The sequence below is a fragment of the Danaus plexippus genome, chromosome 14, assembly GCF_018135715.1.
Source record: "Danaus plexippus chromosome 14, MEX_DaPlex, whole genome shotgun sequence".
NCBI lineage: Eukaryota > Metazoa > Arthropoda > Insecta > Lepidoptera > Nymphalidae > Danaus > Danaus plexippus.
Genome location: NC_083546.1, coordinates 1,595,212 through 1,617,121, shown reverse-complemented (window position 1 = coordinate 1,617,121; position 21,910 = coordinate 1,595,212). Strand labels below are relative to the sequence as shown.

General features: G+C 30.2%; 3 protein-coding genes across 3 annotated transcripts; 1 reads left to right on the top strand and 2 right to left on the bottom strand.

Annotated features, from left to right (window-relative positions):
* Positions 1 to 121: 121 nt before the first annotated feature.
* On the bottom strand, positions 122 to 5,641 carry LOC116769728 (acylphosphatase-2-like). Its single transcript, XM_032660914.2, has 3 exons — positions 5,432 to 5,641; positions 4,322 to 4,431; positions 122 to 367 (listed from the first exon to the last, which is right to left on the bottom strand). The coding sequence occupies exons 1-3, from the start codon at positions 5,564 to 5,566 to the stop codon at positions 247 to 249; spliced, it is 366 nt and encodes a 121-aa protein (XP_032516805.2). The 5' UTR covers positions 5,567 to 5,641; the 3' UTR covers positions 122 to 246.
* A 243-nt stretch (positions 5,642 to 5,884) lies between these two features.
* LOC116769398 (succinate dehydrogenase cytochrome b560 subunit, mitochondrial-like) lies at positions 5,885 to 6,901 on the top strand. The gene is made up of 3 exons (XM_032660469.2): positions 5,885 to 6,062; positions 6,129 to 6,361; positions 6,537 to 6,901. The coding sequence occupies exons 1-3, from the start codon at positions 6,040 to 6,042 to the stop codon at positions 6,821 to 6,823; spliced, it is 543 nt and encodes a 180-aa protein (XP_032516360.1). The 5' UTR covers positions 5,885 to 6,039; the 3' UTR covers positions 6,824 to 6,901.
* LOC116769399 (transferrin-like) lies at positions 6,708 to 21,902 on the bottom strand. The gene is made up of 14 exons (XM_061522485.1): positions 21,761 to 21,902; positions 21,433 to 21,535; positions 18,872 to 19,011; positions 15,331 to 15,449; positions 12,804 to 12,963; positions 10,928 to 11,085; positions 10,437 to 10,641; positions 10,171 to 10,333; positions 9,383 to 9,509; positions 8,780 to 8,964; positions 8,536 to 8,699; positions 7,487 to 7,591; positions 7,161 to 7,420; positions 6,708 to 7,070 (listed from the first exon to the last, which is right to left on the bottom strand). The coding sequence occupies exons 1-14, from the start codon at positions 21,843 to 21,845 to the stop codon at positions 6,978 to 6,980; spliced, it is 2,067 nt and encodes a 688-aa protein (XP_061378469.1). The 5' UTR covers positions 21,846 to 21,902; the 3' UTR covers positions 6,708 to 6,977.
* Between the last annotated feature and the right edge of the window lie 8 nt (positions 21,903 to 21,910).

Here is a 21,910-nt window from a genome sequence, read left to right as displayed (position 1 = left end):
ATGTTCATTACAGACGAACGAGGATCTTTTATTATGGTTTGGGGAAATAAACTTTCGCATCAAATGCGTCTCCAAAGATTTGTAAACATTAGCCCTTTCGTGTGAAAAATAAAACAAAATATTAGTTGAAAGCATACATTTTAATAAAACATTGTTTGGAACAAACTACACATCGAAATAATGTCATTAAAAGACTTCGTCTTTTGTTTAAATAAATAAGTATTCTAAACTATAAATATATGTATTCTAATCATCGCGTCGAATTTCGAAATTGCTAAAATTGTATTCGGATATATCTTTGCCGTTTCTGAAATCTGCTTTTTCAATCTTACTACTCGGACTTCCCGTGGTTTTTAGCCAATGCATCCTGAAAAAAATATATCAAAAGACAGCATGATTTTCAAATGTTTTGCAATAATTTATTCGAAAATATTAGATCAAGCAAAACATATTTCATCATATTCAGGCCCTGCCAAAGTTTGAAATATCGGCTAAAATTTAAGCAAACGCGTAATCCGACGACGCGACGGTCTAACTGTCAAAAGTGTCAGATAAATATGTTTTATTTTATACAATTTGGCAATATAAAAATTCACGAATAATACTTTATAGTACCCAAGGAATATTCGAGTTGGTCAAAAATTTAAACGTTTTGTCTTACTTTCCAATTATAGCCTCTTAATTTGATAACTGAATTAGGTCAGAGGGGTCATCACATCTGAAATTGCACCCCAAAGAATATTACGGTGGAGCACCGAATTCAGCCTTCGTGAACATAATGACAGCCATTAGTACGTTCTCATCATGAAAGAGGATTCTTACCTATTTAGTTCACGTCCGGGAATTAATTTTATTTATCTGCTGTTCTATTTGACCGCGATTTACATTATAAATAGTTTCATATATACATACATAGAACCTCTTTGAAATATTTTCAAAGCATATTGAATTTAAAAAATATATCTGTCTTTGATATAAGAAGATATGAAATATAAATGCCATTGAAGATAAAAGCTAGTTTCTCTAAGCTACCGTTGTTGCGTTTTATATAAGAATTTACACTGACGAAATGTAATCATGAGGTCCTTCGTGTATAAATAAATTTCCCTATAAATACGACAACGTTTAAAATATTCATTTGTTATCCTTACCGACACTTATAATATTACAAAGTGCGTTAACAATTACAAATGTGTGTACATTGGACAAAGCAAACACTTTGAATTAAAGTGTACTGGGTGTGTTGGTTTGATAAGAGTTATAATAATAATAATTGTCTGAAGGAAATGTACAGAGAATATAACTAGTATTTATTTTATTGGTTTTCTCTGGCATTGTATAAAAAAAAATATGGCATGTTTTTTTTATAAATTCCCCTAGTCTTTACGTCGACTTTTAAAATTCTCATCAGAATACTTTAAATATATTAAAATTCAAATGTTTGAAATAAAACTCTGATTAATAAACACAAATTATAGGTATGAATGAGTGGAAATATGAATGACACATGATCGGGCTTAGCTGGTCTGCTAAACGCTTTGTAATCTATCCCTACTGCGCGGCTAGATGTAATGCGACACGTGATAAATGAACGCATAAATTCAAAGCGAGATCTGATGTTGTATCAAACCTTTAGATAAGTTTATTGCGAAATATTTTTAACTATAGACATACAGTTAAATAGGCAGGCTAGGTTCATAATATATTTTTCAATTTTAGGAAAAAAATCTTAATGAGAGTTTTTTTTTTTTAATTCATAACCAATTAAGTGAAAAAGAACTTATTTTTATGATTTTTTAAATGCATGTATAAATTCTCAAAAACCTAACAATTTTCTAGGCTTGATCTCATTCTTATCAACCGTGTGGTTTCCAGCATCCCATAGACATTCAGTAGTATCTAAAATTGCACGTATTTCTGAGCCGCCTTGTACATCGGTATGTTTGTATTGGCAGGACCAGCTCTTTGTATTACTTCAATCGAATTAGGAAATGGGCCAACAAAAATGGTAAGCAACAGTATTTTGATATTACGTTAACTAAAACATTCTTAAGGCATGCATTTAAATTTATTGAATTTGAATTATCGTAAATGCAAACTTCGTATAGCACATTAATTATTACTGTTAAAAATTTTGCAATTTTTATTTTATTTCACTGTCACTTAGAAAGTGACTCGTACATTAGTGAAGCGCACTGATATTCATAAATATCGCAAATAGCGGTAATGTATTGGTTCGTAGATAAAGATATTGAATATTGAACAGTCGTATGGAAAACGGGGAAAACATAAAATATTTTAATTAGACATATTACTGTGATTGAGAGTGAAAGCTCTGATATTATATGAATGAATATTATTCATATACATTAGTGGATTTTTTTCAAAGAATTTTTCATTCTGCACGTACATTTTAATTTTCCTTTCACGTAACTAGAACGTAATTGTTATCTTAACATCCATATATTTTTGATGGAAAGATAAATAAACAGATAGAAACAAGTACAAAATTAATTGAGGTACTTTGTATCAGATATTGCGAGTGCTTAAGTTAAAGCCTTCAACTGAAAGATACGCATAATTTATGGATAAAAAATCCGAATGAGTAATGAAATAACTTAAAAGATAAAACAGAAATGAAAAAGTATTTAGAATTATAATAATTATTTGCTTTTAAATATTTGTTCAAAATTCCATATGACTTTATACAATCATTGTGGTGATCTTAAATGCAGTTTCAGTAAAATTAAAATGTTTGTTAGTCTGGATTTAAAAAAATATTTCGATACCGAAATGGATGCGAAATAAGTCCCATTATTAGGGCATATTTTAGCTACTATAAACCATTATATTTTTTTGTTTATACATATTCTGATATATTATTTTCTCTTCTATATATAAGCGCAACAACTTAAGTAGGATGGGGGAATTACCGGTTATTAAAGTTGTATAAAAAAGTTTTTTTTGATGATGACGGTAGTCATAGAAGCTTTCCTTTCGTAAACATTTGTATGAATACAACGATCCTTGTAAGGTAAGACAGTTTGCGGCTAGCCACAGAAACAATAAAGACTACTTCATAAACTTAATGTTCAATTTTATTCTATCGACAAGGATATTATAGAGGAAGTGACGTCAAAAATGTGACGTCACCGTCCTTGAAAAGAGTATAAGCACTTCCGACAAACTCATCATACATTAATAAAATTATTCTTTATGGATACTTTAAGCGATTAATTATAACATCTTACGCCACGTATCGGTTCTACCATAGCAACCGTGATCACGGCCAGACGAGATGAAACTGTTTTACAATTTTATTGTTTTTTTTGTCATTCACTGTAAAAAAAGTTGCGTGAAATAGGTTTTACTGTCGAAAATCGTTTGTAACATTCTTCATTGACAAATGAAAATGTTAACGAAAAGTAATGTATTGGGTTTAAAAGCGATGTTACGTTAATTACGTGGAGAATAATGGTTCAGGGTCATCTATGTTAAGAATATTTTATTTTAACAACATCGTCGAGTATTGAAAATTTAAAATATATTGATAGATGTTTACAATGTTATTTATAAAAAATATATATTATTGCATGTAAATAGTTCGTATGTCTAATGCTATAATAATGTGCTTTTAAATATTGTACATTAATGATAATAGATAATTAGTTTACCTGTTATAATAGGTAAACTTTCCTAAAGTAGAATGAAAACAGACGCGGAGTAAAAAAAAAAAACAAACATTTTAATTAGTTTCGTACCAAAGATAGCTTTTATATTCAAACTTATTTATTATATTAATGGAATAATAACTGCCAGGGGCTAACTTAAAATAATGCCAAACAAAGAAAACTTATTTCTATATATGAGTACGTACTCTGATGGAAAAAATTAAGGGATAAAAAAATCGAAAACACAATTTTATTTAATAGTATAGTATCTTTGACATAAATTGTCGTATCCTAGAAAAGGTGAAATTAATTTGAAAGTTCGCCCTTTCCTCGATTCCAGTGCGCATGAAGCCATAGCATAAAAAAGTTGGTTCTAGTTTTTGGTACCAAAAAAGTGATTCCAAGGAACACGTATTGAGCACTCTTTATGATTATCACTTTGTTTGTAAATTTTCCCTAACTATTTTAATTAAATAATACTGCGCATTATGTTCTGCTTGATTTTTTTTCGCAATATTCATAAAATCGAAACTTCGAGTTTTATTTGATTTTAATCAGGCATACTCAAGTGAAAAAAAAAAACATTAATTTATATTTTCTCCATATGTGACTAGTGTATGTCACAATAGCCTTTGGTTATGCATACTTACATTTCATCGACTTTTTCCGACGGACCCTGAACCTGTCCCTCGACAGTCCCGCGAGAAGTATTACGACACCAGCCCTTCAGTGCCAATTTCTCTGCTTGCTCTTTTGTGAACTGCAAATGAATGAAATTAAAAAAATCGACAACCCCTTACACTCTGAGTAGAATCAAACTTCTACAGAATAATTCCACATATGATTGGTTTGCTCGTCTTACCGTATTCTATGGATATTAGCCCAAAAAAACTTACATATGGTATGAAATGAAATTATGCAACAAAAAAAATCTGTTTCACACTATTAACTTGGTTACAATTAGTGTATTGAACTTGGTGTCCTAAGAACCTTTGACAGTCAATGAATATGTAAATATGTATTAGAACTGTTCCATATTATGAGATCTAAGATTTTCGCGAGTTTTATTCATTTAAATGAAACTAATATTTTTCAGATATACTACGCGGATTTTATTATTTTAAAAAAACTACATAATCCTGATGTTTCAGTTACTTTTCAGCAACCGTGATCACTGGCAGACGAGATGTTCCATATTGTTTCTTAAAGATCATAACCCATAAATTGTCTATTTTAATTTATACATAGGTATCGAAAACTCGAGATAGAAGGAGATGAGACAATAGAAATAAAACTGTCTAGTTAATTCCATACAACAATCTATTCTTAAAGGGAGTATTAACAGAATTAGAGCTGCCAAAATAGCAGCTACAGTAAATAGTTTACAGGCCGTTCCTTCCACTGAAGTGGTAAATGTTATAAGGGAAGACATGAATGTATATTTTGTGTTTCTCTTACAAAAAGTAATGATAATATGTACCGGCATGTATAACTATAATGTATTGATTACAATTCTTAGTAATACCCATAAATCATTGGCTTTATTATATTTAACTGTTAAATTTTTAAAATAATAAGCAATGGTATTATTATCAATATGAACTCTAAATCCATTTTAAATCTTTTTTAAACACTATTTTTTTTATGTTATAATTATCATTGAGATTGTTTATAACTATGATATATATAGTTAAAAAATATGTGTTAGTTTCAATTTTAAAACACAAATGTGCTTTATTAAAATAGTTTTTCATACAAACCTTTCTAAAGAATACGCCTTGAACCCGGCCATACACTTCAAAGTCTACGCTTCGGAGTGCCATACTAATAGCAGCTGTGGAAAAATTTATCTTCAAGCAACTCGAAACAGCGGACAAAAATAAAAAACGGGTCATTTAATTAATTGAAATATTTAAATCGTATGTTATGATTACAATAATTTTTTGAATTCGTTTGTAGGAATGATGTGACATTTGGCGAAAAATTGTTTACGGGGAACGTTAGCAACAACATTGTTCTTAAATATTTGAGTGAATATGTTTAATTATAAGAAGATTTTAAAAATAATATCCGAAATAATATATTTACAGCTTAAAATATTCATGGCTTAAAATTATTTAGCGTGTTAAATATCTATCTCAATAGTATTTATTTCTAAGCTATAACAACAACAGTCTCTATAAATGTTTCTTTGACAGTTATAGTCTTTCAACAGAATTGATCAAGTTTAAGTTGCCAACTTTCGAGATTTTAGAATACCTATTGTCGTAATAAAATTTATTATAATAATTATTAAGTTGATTGAAGGCAAGTGGTTAGATTATCGAATACTGTGTGTGTGGTTTTAGTTAAATCATAATAATTGAAAATGGCATTCTATTGCTGTAGCAGGTATGTTGACATATATTATGTAATATTTTATGCTTTATTATGTTTTAATAAAAATATCTATTTTAGGCTAGGAACGAAATCGGTGTTTGGAAACTTGGCAAAGTATAGATCTGCTCTGGGCACAGTATCATATGCTCAATCTGCTGCAGTTCCTAAGATAACCTTCAAAAATTTCGAACCACCAAAGGAAGAACATCATGACATTAAGAACGAACGCCTCAAGAGACCTCTTTCACCTCACCTTACCATAATCGAGTATCAGCTGACAAGCATTTTATCAATTTCCCATAGATTTGCGGGTGGGTTCATGAATCATTATATTTTTTCAATTTAATATTTTTCATAATATTGTTACAAATATTAGACAAGATATCGTTAATGACTTAAGCAATTAGAAAATATTTTATAATTGTTCAACTTGTTTGTGTATTTGTGATATTTCAATTTATTAATATAATTTTGTACTTGTTTTAGGAATGATTCTGTCTGGGTATGCTACAGCTTTAGGTGTTGGGGCCTTAGTGTTGCCGAATGATATTTCTCACTATATAACTATGATTGAGGGACTCAATTTGTCCCCGGCCACATTGTTCATTGCTAAAGTGTTGATAGCAGCTCCATTTGGTTACCATTTTGCTAACGGAATTCGGCATCTGTACTGGGATACCGCTAAAGGTTTGTCTATTAAAGAAGTTTATTCAACCGGATACACGATGTTGGCCGGAGCAGCGGTACTTACATTGATTTTAGCTGCGTTGTAATTATGTGAGAAAAAAAAACAAATTTCTGTGTTATTTATTTATTTTCAATTAAGCAGAGTATTAAAATAATGAGTTAAATTTGATGTTTCTTTTTATTGCTAATTTTTTTGATTAGACTACTCCTGCTGGGTTTTATTGGAATGTTTGGAACTATTTAAGCAATTCCACATGTGTTCATGACATCATGGATAGTTTTGAATTTTTCAAAGTCAACTTTCTCCACTGTCGCCAGACCTTTTGCTGCGTTCTGAAAAAAAAAAAATATATATATATATTTTGTTGTTCTAATAATTCTGTTTTTGAATTTTAAGCAGACATACATATAAAAATTACTTACATTAAAAATGACATTGTTATTCTTAAGGAATTCTCCGTAGATATTGAACAAATCGCTTCTGGTGTCCAATAGTTGTGCCAAACTCAATGGAGTATGGGCTATAGAGACATCAGATAGAAAGTCTTTAGCAGACAACCAGCTTCTAGAAGGTGCCATGACGATATTGCATGTAGTGTAATTCAAAAGGCTCTCTCGACCATGCCCCTGGTTTAGGCAGAGAAGTTCATACTCCGCAGAATCAAAGTTCGATAAATCCGCACCTATAATTAAATCATTACATAAAACAATATATATAAGTATATAAGTAGATCAATTCAGACACATACTTGACACAAATGCTACATCCCCTCTGTCTTCTTGTAGGCATTTCCATGCGTTATTCTCCATATTGTTTGAAGAACACTGTTTCTTCAGTTTGGACACGTCATCGCCTGTAAGAATTTAATTGTACAATTCCTCTCAAAGGCCTTATCTTCTGAACTGATCCGACCTTTTTAATTTATATTGCTTATCTCATTTACATAGACTAGATTTGTTTCACTCAATATTATAGTCTTTAAGTCACGTGATCTCAGTGTGACGTCATATTCCACTACGCTTTGAATCCTTTTTCATCGGTTTTTTTTGTATTACATCGCTCGCAATTATATACTTAATTGTTGAAAAGTATTAACGTTTTCAGAAATAACAATGTAATAATAAAAGTTTTATCGGTTTTAAAGAAGGGATGTGTGTAATTTAAATGTCATTGTACTAATATTTTTCTAAAATCTAAATATTTTTTTAATTATTATTAAGTTCTAATTGCTATGCTATGTTTAGTACATGCCGATGTTGTACCACAGAATATAAAGCACTCAATGGTTTGACCTCGGGATATTGTTCAAGCTACCTACATTTTAAAATTAATATTTTATTGTATTATAAATCTTTTAATTTTTTTTATTGAGATCCGTTTTTGTTAGGGAATAATTTAATTCCCTTTTAAAGTTTAATTACTTGGTAACTCAGTTAAAATCTCAAGTGTTTTGGGTATTATTTTCGTTCTTTAGCTAAATATTATTCAACTAAAAATATATTTTACCGATATTTGTTTTATAGACTTCTTAGATTATAATCTTTGTAACATTATGTCGCGATCGTAAACCGAAGTATAGTAGAGCGTGACAGCGAGTGTTGTACTATGACGTCACACGACACCTTACAAATGGAACTACTAAAATTAATCTACTTGCAATTTTTTTTTTAATTTTAATTCACAACAAGAAAAGCTAAAAAAGGATTACAAACTTAGTGAATTCTTCTCTGAGTGAATATTTAATAACGGCTTTATACGGCTTTGAAAAATAAATAGGAATACATTATAGAATCATACCTCGTGGATTGTTTTCGGGTTTGTCGACTCCCGGGAGACAGGAGCCCGAAAAGAAATTCGCGAGGTTCTTAATGCATTGATCCGATGAGATTTTGTTTTTGTTGATGAGGTAGTAGAGCGGACCTGCCAGGCCCGCGAATGTACCGAACGAATTGTGACAGGATCTAAAATTAATTTTTTTATATGAAATTAAAGTTCCTATCTTTTTCTTAAATTTAAGATTCCAATCGTTCCACCAACTCACCGTTTCCCTCTCAAATCGTCAATGTTATTGAACGGCGTATTCTTCTTGACGACAGCCACGGCGTAGTTAGGTGTTTTCGCTTCACCGTATACTTCATGGAAGACCGGATGTAAGTTGTATTTCTTGGAGGCGGAAGCCACGTCCATATCGTCCACCGCCGCTAAATCTGAACCATTATCCTGGACCTTTTTTTGTATGATTACAAGAAAACATATAAACATTATTTTTGATATGGCAATATATTTCTGAGTGCTGTTCTTTCAACCGTAAAGTCGGAAATGTTACGTATATTTGATATATAGTTCGTGAAGAATTTAGTAGTTTCATGACTACGCTTTAAGTTACGATTATTAGAGCGTGAAGCGAAAACTCTCCGTCAGTTTCGGGTAACGTTTATGAATATTCTGCAAAATATTTTTGAAACATCTAGTGTTTTTTTTTAATATTACATCGTAATATATTTCCGTATACAGCCAACCTTGTTAATGTCAAAATGAGCTGTCATTATTACTAATGAAAGAAAACATTATATTTTCTAAGAATATGTTTTAGTTAAGTAAGAAATTATTTTGTCTAATATATATAATAAACAAGGCGTCTCACACTCCGCAGACAGTTTTGTTCGTCTGTCTCTCTCACACAGTCGATGGCTGGTCGTATGTCGCGGCTGAACGCGAACACTGACATCGCGCGACATTTTGACAACGCCACGTTTGATGTCACGCATAATCTATGGATATATATATCGTTTTGTGTTTTTTTTTGAGCTAATCATAATGTCTTAAATGCAAATTTAATATTCAACAAAGATATTGATCATTCAACATAAGGAGCGTTAAAATATTTTCATTATCATATATTCGCGCTTTTTATTAAATTACGTTATTTAATGTGAAAGGGGAGACTTCGTGTGTAGTGTGACGTTGGCAACTTTGGGACTGATATGTGTTTGGATAACAGAAGAACGTAACTTTTTACACATCGTGGACTCCAATTTTCTTAATAATGTATTATAAACAATCTTTAAACTGTATGATCAAACTAAATTTCGATTAGTTCTGACCTATTTAAACTGTTTTAACTCCGTTCTTTGTTTGATAAAGACAATGAAATTCACATTTCAATTCAATTCGGATCTCGTCTTTAGTGAACGCTGGAAATGAGATTTAGTATCAATTCAGTTCAATTCACATTATTTTTACTTTAAATTATTATGAACGAACGAAAGAATGAATGAATTTATGATGCAAACCAATTTCAATTAATTCTATAACCGGTTCATTTACTCGTAAATTATTCCAAATTATTATTTTAGCACATCTTTTCCTTGATATTTTTTTAGTACTAAAGCTGCTAATTATTGTAACAGATGCACAAATGTCTAGTCTCACCTGACAACCGGTTCGGGAGGGCCGTGGCCTCGTTCAATAACTTCAGTGTAGTTGGCCTTCCTCAAGTAGTCCACGGGCTTGATTGGTATATTGTCCGCCACGTGATGGATTTTCTCAGACAATCCCAGCACATTTATGAACCAATCTGGTTTTGTGCTTGCTCCTTTTGAGGAAAAATATTTATTATAATTTTTTTGCTGCCTTAGTAAAATCATAATACATTTGCTTAGTACAAAAAAATATATTATTATAAAGATTATTCTAACCAGCGTCGGCAAGTTGCTTAATCTTCTCCCTCAAAGGTGATAATTTTGCCAAAACGTCATTATGTCCTAGCAACCCTTGCCAAGGTCTAGCGGCCCAAGAACAGGGCTTCTCTCTAACTGATACTTTAGACCCGTCCACACAAAGATACGCGAACTCATCGGGGTTCTCAGATGATTGGCTGGCTGGGGTTGTTCCTACAGGAAGCTGAGGCAAAGGAGGTATAATGACGAAAGGAATAAATATTGAAAATGTTAAGTATTCCCGTAAACACAAGTTCATGTATTTTACTAAACAAATTAGTACATATGTAATCTGTGACCTAAAATCATTATACAAACATCATCAAATAATATGGCGAACACAAAGGATAATTCGTAAATTTTTGGACCAAAATTAGGAGCAGAAGTGTTAACATCAATGAAATTAATTCCAAATGGTCATAACAAACAGGGATGTATTGTTTTACTGTGATTGGAGTCTATAGACATACCCCAAAGAACTTCCTGACATATATGACCTTGGTGAAGGCCACTTCCCCTCCATTGTGGGCGAGGCAGCGTAAGGCTCCTTCATAGCCGCTGTAGTTATCGGGATAGTCACACTTCTCAGGATGTTCACACATGGAACAAAGCTGGCTGTACTGGGACTCTAGAACGACCTCGAATTATGTAGAGGCCATTGTATTGGCCATACGCCATGTAAAATATTGTACCGACTATTCGAATATAATGCCCTTATAATAATTTCGTATTTATAAAGTTTAACTGATTGATATTAACATAATTTTTCTCCCTTTTTTAATAATGTTATGTTTTTAATGCATTTTTTTTAATCTTGTGTAAAATACGTGCATTGTCAATTTAGATTGAATTTATATAACATTTCCATAGGACCACATTTAATATATAACATAAAGTATTGTATGATTTTTTAATTATATTTTTACCAATAACAAAAATTAGTTTTAAAAACTTTTTAAGTAATGAAATCATTGTAAGTGAAAAAAATATTACAGTGTGAATAAAAATAAATAATATAATCTACTTAATAAAATATATCAAACATTAGACTAAACTTTTAATCGCAGAATATTCTCGTCGGTAATGTGAAATTCCTTCCTACGAAAGATTTATTTGAAGACAGCCCGAATTCTAGATTCTCGCATTCAAAATATCTCGACAAGAATCTGATGCATATATTTCTGTGCATTACTTACAGTTTAAAAACGTCGCTTATACACGTCTTTGACTTAGGAACAGCAGTAAAACTTCCTTATTATTTATACCTAGTTATAAGTTGGTATTTTTACATCCTTATTGATTTTCCTTTCCTCAATACTTAAAACTTATAAAAGAATTTAAATCCAAACCGCATAATAACCCACACGTTTATTCGCGTGACATTTGCAATTTAATACCAGAGGTTGATCGTTACAGAGGAAAAAGTGACTCTTTAATTATATGAAGTAATCTTGGTATAAGTGTGTAAAGTATTTTGTTTGTAAAGTTTCAAAAAAATATTTTATTTGTTGACATTTTAATTACTTGCGGGTAGTTCAATAGGACTTTTCAAATCAAGTTATTTGACACTAAAATTGAAATTTTTTTAGTATTATATGACATGACAATTGAGATTAGTGACATTGACATCTGTCTTATGTAATAAGTAATTTAATTGATATTTTAAATGACTATTATCTTAAACTTTTTGATCAAAATCAAGTCATTAAATGAAGCGTTCAACATCAGCGCTGTTATATCGTCGGTGAAACGTTTTGAAACAATTTCCCAACAGTTTGAAAGACATCTGTTGCTTTCTTAGAAGTTCGAGAATCGAGCGTCAATCAAAGTTGATTACAGGTCACGTGATAAGTCAGATGAATAAATAAGATAATACTCAAAGTTATCAACCTTTCTTAACAAAAGTAACTGAAGCTGAAGGTCGGATAATTTATTTTTGTGTTAAATCTTTGATCGGTGAAGGACGTTTTGTAATACATTTGTCTGATTTTAGTAAAGATATTATAAGTTTTTATATACAAATGATGAAAGTTCTTGTAATTTTTTTACATGTAACATGATTTGTATAATTTAAATTCAGCGATTTAAGTTTTTCAATCTAAGCGTCTCAAATAATAATATAATGTAGTATCTTGGACGAGGAACCGGAAACGCTTGGCATGTTTAAGATGAAACGATTCAGATGCAAGCTATTAAAAATTTTTTTTTTTTAAATATTGGTTTTCTACTTGTACAAGAATTTTAATAAATCAATTCATAATGGATTAATTACCGACATGAAATTAAAAACCGGCATGGAAAAATCTAGAAAGGTATTATTTGAAAGCGTTATCATAAAGTACTTACTCCACGCTGAATTCGTCTTCGGATCTGGTGACCATTGTCCAACGATGCAGGATTTCTTGAAAAATGTCGATAGAGCACGGAGCTCGTTCTCTTTGGGTGATATAGTGCGGTCCGTCATTTTGGGGAACACAGCCCGCTTCATTAACATCGTCAGGGGAATCTGGAAGATGGTTCAATTAGGATCGAAGCATCCCTAGTGGATAACTATGGTTTCTACCTCTAAAAACTATCATATTTTATAGTATAAGACATATATATATATACATTTCATCAATGTCATAAATTTAACGGTATTTCTGGGTTTTTTACTTAAATGACAACTAAAAAATCAATCAAAGTCGTAGTGGCCGGGAGGTTAAATGCTCGCCTCTCATACGTGAGGGCGCGGGTTCGAAACCTGGCAAGTACCAATGTGATCTCTTCCGAGTCATATGTACTTTCTAATAGTAGTTAGACACCACTGACAGACAGTGACGGAAAACATCGTGAGGAAACCTGGTCATATAATTTCAAATAATAAGATTGAAATCGCCAACCCGTCTTCTCCGTGTGAGAAGAGGCCTTTGCTTAGCATTGGGCTCCGATAGGCTGATGATGATGATGATGATGATGATGATTAAATCAATTTGTATTATATGTTCTATGATGATCCAAAAAGTATTTTAATAAATATATATCAATATATTTTTATAAGGAAAAAAAATAGTTTTTTTTAACGCACAGCTAAAGAAGATTTATAATCAAAGAGAGCTGTGTATGAATTTATATTACTTTGTAGATAACATGAAAAAAATAACCGAATCTATATTCAACTGGAGTATAAACTGTATTAAAAAAAAAAATTCGCCAATTATTATTTGGTTATTTCAATTTAAATACATACTGGAATATAAATTTGACATTTGACATTAAGTTACATCACCCCACCGAGGGATGGTCACGTATTGATGCATCATATTGATCTCAGCAGTATCAAAGTTCTTAGTCTCTAGTCTCAACCTTGTTCATTCACATATCCCTCTTTACATAGTTCAGTATAATAAAGCGCACATGACATATGAGAAATCTGTAAGGAAACGCCAATAACCAAAAAGAAGAAGATGTAGCATATGCGTGTGTGTCAAAGTCATTATAGTGTGTGTGTGATATTCGCAATTCTTCGCTATATAAACATTGTCTGTGTTAATTCCACGTTATGTTAAATAACGAGCGGTTCTCTTAAAATGGTACATAAAGTTTTCGTTTAAACTATTTATGTAAAGACGTGTATACATCTATTAAAAAGAATTTAAATTTAAATGTTATATTAATCTATCAACGGCTACTAAATCTTAATTTAATTTCTTCACTTCGTATTTGATAATTGATATTCAATTATTTCAAGTAATTTATTTATTCATTCTTTCATTTTACTGCTGAAAAAAATAATTTTGACTTTAAATCATTCTATATAACATTCTTTCTGTTACAATGAAGTAAAAAAAAAAGTAATCTTGTTTTTTCTTTGTCTATATAAATTGAATTTCTTACAAAATTAATTTATAGCATCCTTTGTTTACATAACATATGTTACATTTAATTGCTCTGTGAGCTTATGACAGACGCTATCACATTTTTTTTCTCTGTATGTATATGTATGTATATAATGACTTTTTATTTGCCCTCTCTTCTACTACGATTATTGCTTGTAAACTTATTATAAGATCTTTCTGACTTAATAAAAAATATATTTTTTGATATTGCAACACGATATTTCCTATGTCAGTAATATATATTTGAACCGAACTATTTACACAAAGCTGAAGGCTTGGAATGTAATTTTCTGTAAGATAAATTACCGAGGTATGCGGCGTTTCAAATACTATAACTTATATTAAAATATGGAAAATATGAATTTCATTAAAATGCTCGCTCAAATGTAATTCTTTGTGATGTCAAAATTAAATTTCTTTTGTCGCACCGCCTTTTTGAATTTGTTACTTTTATTAAAGCGGTATGTAGGAAGCAATTTTATGACTTCAAAATATTATTTTGATATCACAAAACAATAGATTTCAATATATATATTTTTTTATATGGCAAGGACAGTAGTATACATATTTTTTATATAATGTTTTGTCTATTTCGCAATACTGTAAATATGAAATACAAATAAAACCTTTTATTTAAAGTATCTAATATAAAAATAAACCAATATTGATATTAAATATATGATTGGGTTTATATATAGACAATAATTTTTAAACTTAAACGAGGTAATACTAGTAATATTTTCAAGAGTGAGTTCTTGACATATTATTGCGGAGAGCACATGTTTCAACAGCAAATATTGAATAACTTTATATATTTAGCATTTTCAAACTCTAATTGAAATAGTTTCTTGTGCGGTTCAAGTATATGCCGCGCAAACAATCCGTTATTTGAGCGGTTCAGCGTTTCGGGAGTTTCGGGACTTTGTTTAATAACTTTGTTCATATACGTTATATGTTGACAAATTCACGTCCATTGTTAGCGATTGACCACTGACCTTGTAACCGACATTCCTGTTGACTCCAGTGTGACAGGATTTCAAACCCTTGAGCTGATCGAGACTGTTGATGGGGAGGTCCTTATGGACAACTATCACTGCTTCATATCGGAACTCCGCTGTTGAAAGATCAAACATGTATTCAATAAATACAATAACTGTTTATTTTTAAGATCGTGGTGGCACAGAGGTTAAAGGCTAACGGCTGACCACTCATGCATGACGGCGCGGGTTCCAAGGCAGATACCAATGTGATTTTTTCCTTGTTATATGTAATTTCTTAGAGTGTTTAGACACTACTGACAGCTGGTGAAGGAAAACATAATTAGGAATTATAAGTTTGAAATCGCCAATCCGGCTTGAGCAAGCTCTAACTTTCTTCATGTGACAAGAAGCCCAGCTCAGCAGTGGGTAGCACTGGGCTGATGATGATATTATATTTTTATCAGTTATATAAAATTTTATGTTAATATTTTGCTCGTCTGTTATTATTCATTGTTACCTCAAACCTAACTCATATAAGGAAATCTACAGACATAATTAAGGTATCTGATATATAGGATTCCAACATGCTATTATTCAATATTAAAACAAAATATACTCCAGCCATTATTGTTTTTTATTCAGTAATGTATTCCGAGAACAGAATTGTGAGGCAATGAAATGTTATCGCTTGACTTTGATTTAAAATATTTATGTACAGACACTTTACGTGTATATTTTTTGTTATATATACATGTATATATACAGGGCACTGGCAATGCCAGAAAACAAGAGAGAAAGAGGAAGGCCCCCCTTGACCTGGTGGACTAGTATGGTCAATATAGTTAAGAAGTCCCAATTGCCTGACCCGACAACCTGACAACCTTTTTGCGCCAAAAAGGTAAGGGGAGCCGACCCCTCCTAACGTGGGAAGAGGGAAAGAAGAAGAAGATATATACATATATATAAAATAAATTCACTTCACTTCACTTCACTTCACTTCACTTCACTTCACGGATGAATATATAGATAAATCTTTGATTATTTAAGTATTTAGTTAATCAAGTCATCATATTACTTAATGCAATTTGTTTGAGTCTTATTTCTGCGTTTTGTCAACCCTAATTATATATTTTAATGGATTTTTTTATTCGTCGTCATATATGTTATTGCATGTTATCATGAATTACAAAAACGTAACAGAACGTATTTGAGTATCCAAAATCGCAAATATCTTTGCACGTAAAATTTCTTTTAAATGGAATTTTGTTAAATAATAAACAACGAAAGTGCCTGCTTTATAAATATTTCTAATTCATAGAACAAAGGACTCTCGGCTTCAAACAGAGACTTATAATTAAAGACCTTTGAGTTATAATATCGAAAAGGATCTAAATATGGAAATACTATGAAAATATATCTTTGTATTTTATTAACGACCAATCAGAATGATATATAAAAGACTGATGTGATGTTAATTTATTTTAATGTGAACTTTATATTCAGGACGGATTTGTGTTGTGTGAGGTTTTGCGATCCGCGTTGGAACACGACTTACTGGCAACATACGAGTATTATGATCTATACATAAAATACTTAGCTGAGATTAGAAATTCAATTTAACTAGTTTAGGTGTGACGAATGAAAATTAATATAAGAAATAATATCTATAATTTATTTTTTTTATATTTTCCACGATATTATTTTTTAAGTTTTAAGTGTGTTTGTTTTCGTTCAGTTTATTAAGAGACGTATTTAATATAGTCTATGGTATAAAAAAATTACACAGATTAAATAATATTCGGATTTTTTTTTTAATTAAAAAACTGTAATTAACAGATTGTTCATTAATTTCATCGTTGAAACTCAATTTAACGATTAAAATGATTTTACGTTTTCATTGAACGTTGATTAGAAAACAGTCCAATATGATTCCGATTTCCTCAGAATTCCCAACGAATAAATTTAAATGATATATTAATTAAATATAACGTGATATATAGCTAAATAAGTGAAACTAAGTTTTTGGGATACCACGCGTTTTTTATTATTTTATAATTTATTTTTTATTTTATTATTTTATAATTTTATAATTTGCATAAACCCGACCTCGCGGTTCCTTTACGCAAAGCGTAATATCTAAAACACTTAGTTTTATTTAAATGAGTTCACCTATAAAACTTAGATAAAATATAAATAAGTCCTAGGTTTCCACATTATAAGACGAGAATATTGAAAGTCTGGAGCAAAATTTATTGCACACGTCTACAGAACTATCACTAGACTTATTATTTTACCCAAGTAACAAGTTGCTATAGTCACATTAAAAATAAAGCGTTTTTAATTTTTTTATTCTTAGCGAGTGCTCATTCTAGTATGTAGCTAGGTTATCATATGAAAAACGGCTAACGCTCCGTATGTCGTACAATAATGGAAACTTATAGTAAGAGAATACAAAATATGAATATTCAAGCAACGCCTTTGTCATTAGTATTGATGTATTATTTAAGCTTCTTGTAATAAAGTTTCTGAAAGCGTAGTAAAGAGAATATTCATCTTCAAAACCTTCAAACAAGTCGTGAATTTGAAACTATGAGTCTCTTTAAAATATTTTTTCTTTAAAAAGCCATAAAGACAAATGTAATGATTTAAAAAAAAAACAAACGTATGTAAAAAGAATTTATAAAGCGGAATAATGAAACAACTCAAATTAAATCTTTGAATAATTAATGATTAAGTGAAAGATCGTCCATTTTGTAAATTTTCAGGCACTCCACGGATGGCCATTTTGGGAGCAAATTAGACGTCAACTTCATTGTACAGGAAAAAGAATTTACCGTGAAAATTCTGTCTTTCATTAAAACATCGTACTTGTGTTTTATAGTACTTATTGTAAACCAACTTATTTTTCATATAAATTGGAATAATTCAAGTTTATATTGGTTTTTGTACAGATTGAAATATACCTATTTGAAATATTCGACTACCTTAAAAATAGTTAGGACTATACATGTATGATTGTATTTCTCCTGTACGTATGTAAGTTTGAACTCAATAAATAATATCCAAATATTTCCAGTAAATTACGACACTTAGTGTTTTTTTCCACTTCATTATTAGAAGCTGTGCTTCATATACATTATTTAATTGTATAATGTATTATATGCATTTGATTATATAATTGTGAAGATCTAATATTTCTTTACGACCGGCTTGCTTTTTATATTATAATTTATCATAATCGTTTAATTTTTTTAAACATAACACTCGTTTGTCTTTAAACGTTGCCATGCAACCGTCATGTAACGAGCAGGATAAGATCGTGACCTTTTAATGCAACACATATACTGCTTACGATACAGAATTGACGAAGGATAGTTCAAAAAATTTTAAACTACCCACTATGGTTTAACGTATGTCCTGTCCTCTATCCATTAATTTTCTTGAAGTATTTATAACACACACATAGGCACATACACAAACAAAAACTGTGTTATGATTCAAGCCTTCTCATTACTTAGTGATTATGTAAATGTGTCGTTAAGTATGGAGTTCATACCATCTGGTTCCTCGTCCGTTCTGTATTCCTGGAACACCACAAAGTCCTGGTTCGGTATCTTCGAAGCGACGTACATATCTTCAGGATCCACTGGCACCAGGTCGGCCTGGCGCTGCTGAACGAACGACAGGCATTCTATTCTATTGATAAAGAAGGTTAATATAAATTATGTATCGCAGAAATTGTCTTGCGAACTATTCGTAATTATAAATAAAAGTAATATTTTGGTGTTTATTATTCATTTTTTTATATTTCGACTGCATACTTACTTTGCAGTAACCGACACGTCGGTAGTATGTACTTTAAAGTAATAAAAGAAAACACGATAGTACATCCGAAAATATTACTTTTATTTAAAAGAATACTCGCGAAAGTCTTAGTTCCCACTAGTTTTGACGATATACCAAAATTAATCTTAATAATTAAACTTATAGTTTAACTTTTAATTTAATAACATTTAACATAGACAAGTTTATACCTGTTTGTCATTAGTTTGGGTAAACTCGTAATAAAAATGTCTAATGCATATAGATATCATATGTAATTTCATAAAGAAATGTAAATTATCGTAAATCGTCGTGAGTTTAAAATGTCTGATAATTCTGGTATAATGAAGTCGTAAAAGTGCTTTTAGGAGCGACACTTAAGCCGACTCGTTTATCAAATTATTGTACCACAGAAATTCGTTGCGGGATTTCTAAGATAACATAGTTCGTGGTTTAATCCTATTCATTCAAATAATTATTGAATTTTGTTAACGAAATAAAATATATAATTTTTAAATACTTTAAATAATCATTTTTTGATATGGCAACATGTTAGTAATAAAATTTCTGTGTCATATATGAAATATTCCCTGGCATATATAAATGACAAATACATATTTTCTCCCCCATATGTGCTATTATTATATGTAATATTCACTGGCTTCCCTTGCCTTTTTTGTATAAAAAAAGATTTGACCTACATGTTCACGTGTTAAGTTTTTTCAATAGATTTCAATCTATTAAAAAAATATCAAAGGGAATTCATATTAAGGCTTTAAACATAAAAAAATCCTTTTTTTACATATATCTTCGTCTGTATAGACGTTAAATATATTTAAGAATTTTTTTTTTAATATTTCAATTAGTCTAAATATATTTAGGAAACATATCGTTCGAGGTAAAAGTTGTACTTAAGTACATATATCAAATATTAATTGTATAAAAGATTTTTTTAATAATTTAAATAATAACTCAAACAATATGAAGGCTTATTTAAATTAATACATTGAAATATTTATTAGTCTGGCAACATTAATTTATGAATTCGTTATATCAAACGGAAATTATTTATATTATCCTGTCTCAAAGGAGATCGTGAGACAAAGGAGGATTTATTCTCAGATTATGATTGTTCGTTAGTTAATACTTATTTCATTTATTATAGACTTATTCTAATTTAAACATTAGAATATTAAAGATAGAGCTATAATAACTTATACTATATAGGAATCCTGTAAATCAGTTTAAATTAATTATAGTGAAGGCAAACTATACAGGAGACCTCAAATGAAATTAAAAGTAGATAATTTTAAAAATTACTCCCTGTTATAACGTATCTTTAACATATTTTTTATTTCCATTTAAAACTATGATGGTAATTAAAAAAATATTTTATAACTTCGAAAAGATTGTTTTTTTTTTTAACTAAAAATCGCAGGCAATGATAAATTGTTCAAAGTATCTGATACTTTCTGATATTAAGCTATCGGTTGTCACTATTGGGAACGGAGAACAAATGTTTGAGATCTCACCAATCAATCGAGATACAAATTACAAACAAAACTGTTTGACTTTTCGGAATATCAACAGTTGACTTTAACATGAGTTCACAACACACACTGACCGTTACCAGTTTACAAAAACTGAAAAAATTTCGTATGCATCGAGACTATGCAACAATTGGTAGGTTATATATGCAATCTAATTTTCTGGCAAGTTTTTCATTACATTTATAATTGCTAACACAAATTAGGATTTTATAGCAATGATAAGTAAATATTGTATGTGTATTTTTTTTTCATAAATAAAGGTTAATCGAAATTCAATCTTATCAAATAATACAGTTAAAGCCCATAAGTTATTTTGTATATTAGGAAGCTTTTATGGAACATTTGAATTATTTCGATTTGAATCTGTGTCAACGTAATTATAAGTGAATGAGCGAATATTGAATCTCTTGGGGAGATGGAATAAGAGGGTCCCAAATAACTGACGCTCTAATAAAACGGGACAGATCCTTAATACAAATGTTAGACTTCACTTAAAATAATTGAAGTGTTAAGAATTTAAGAATTTTTAAGGAATATATAGAACGTAAAACAATGCGTTTGTGTTATCTGTTGTATATAAATACAGCCAAAAGTTTAAAACATTACAGTATCGCTTATAAAATAACAAATATAATCTATAAAGGTCAAATGATGATGTCGAGAAGGAAAATACTTTAATTTTATTTATTGTAAATTAAACAATTTATAAATAATTATGTTATCATTTATTTGTGTATAAACTTACCTATCTCTAGCCGGTATACATTCCAATATTGCTTTGCTCTTAGTTGGTATTTCGAGCATTGCTTCACAGGCCTTCATGAACTGCGCCGGCACACATATTTTATCTAAAAAATAAATTCTCATCCATTATTTACAAAAATACTTCAATAAATGCAAACGGGAATTCTTCTTTTAAAATTGGGATTCTCATCTTGTTGACGAAATATAATTGGATAGTAAAATTTCACACATGAATTTAAACAACAATTTAAATTTTGAATTTCGAACGTTTTATATTTAAAACCACCACTTTGTTTACACATATTGTTTATGCAAATAATGAAACGTACATGAGGATTTGGCGTTGACATTTAAACTGACCACTGCCAATAAAAGCAAAATATATTTCAAAGTCATGGTCAGGCGTGCGACCATGCGAGAATGTAAACACGACTGTCGTTATACCAATGACTCCATTATATATATTCATGAGCTATCTT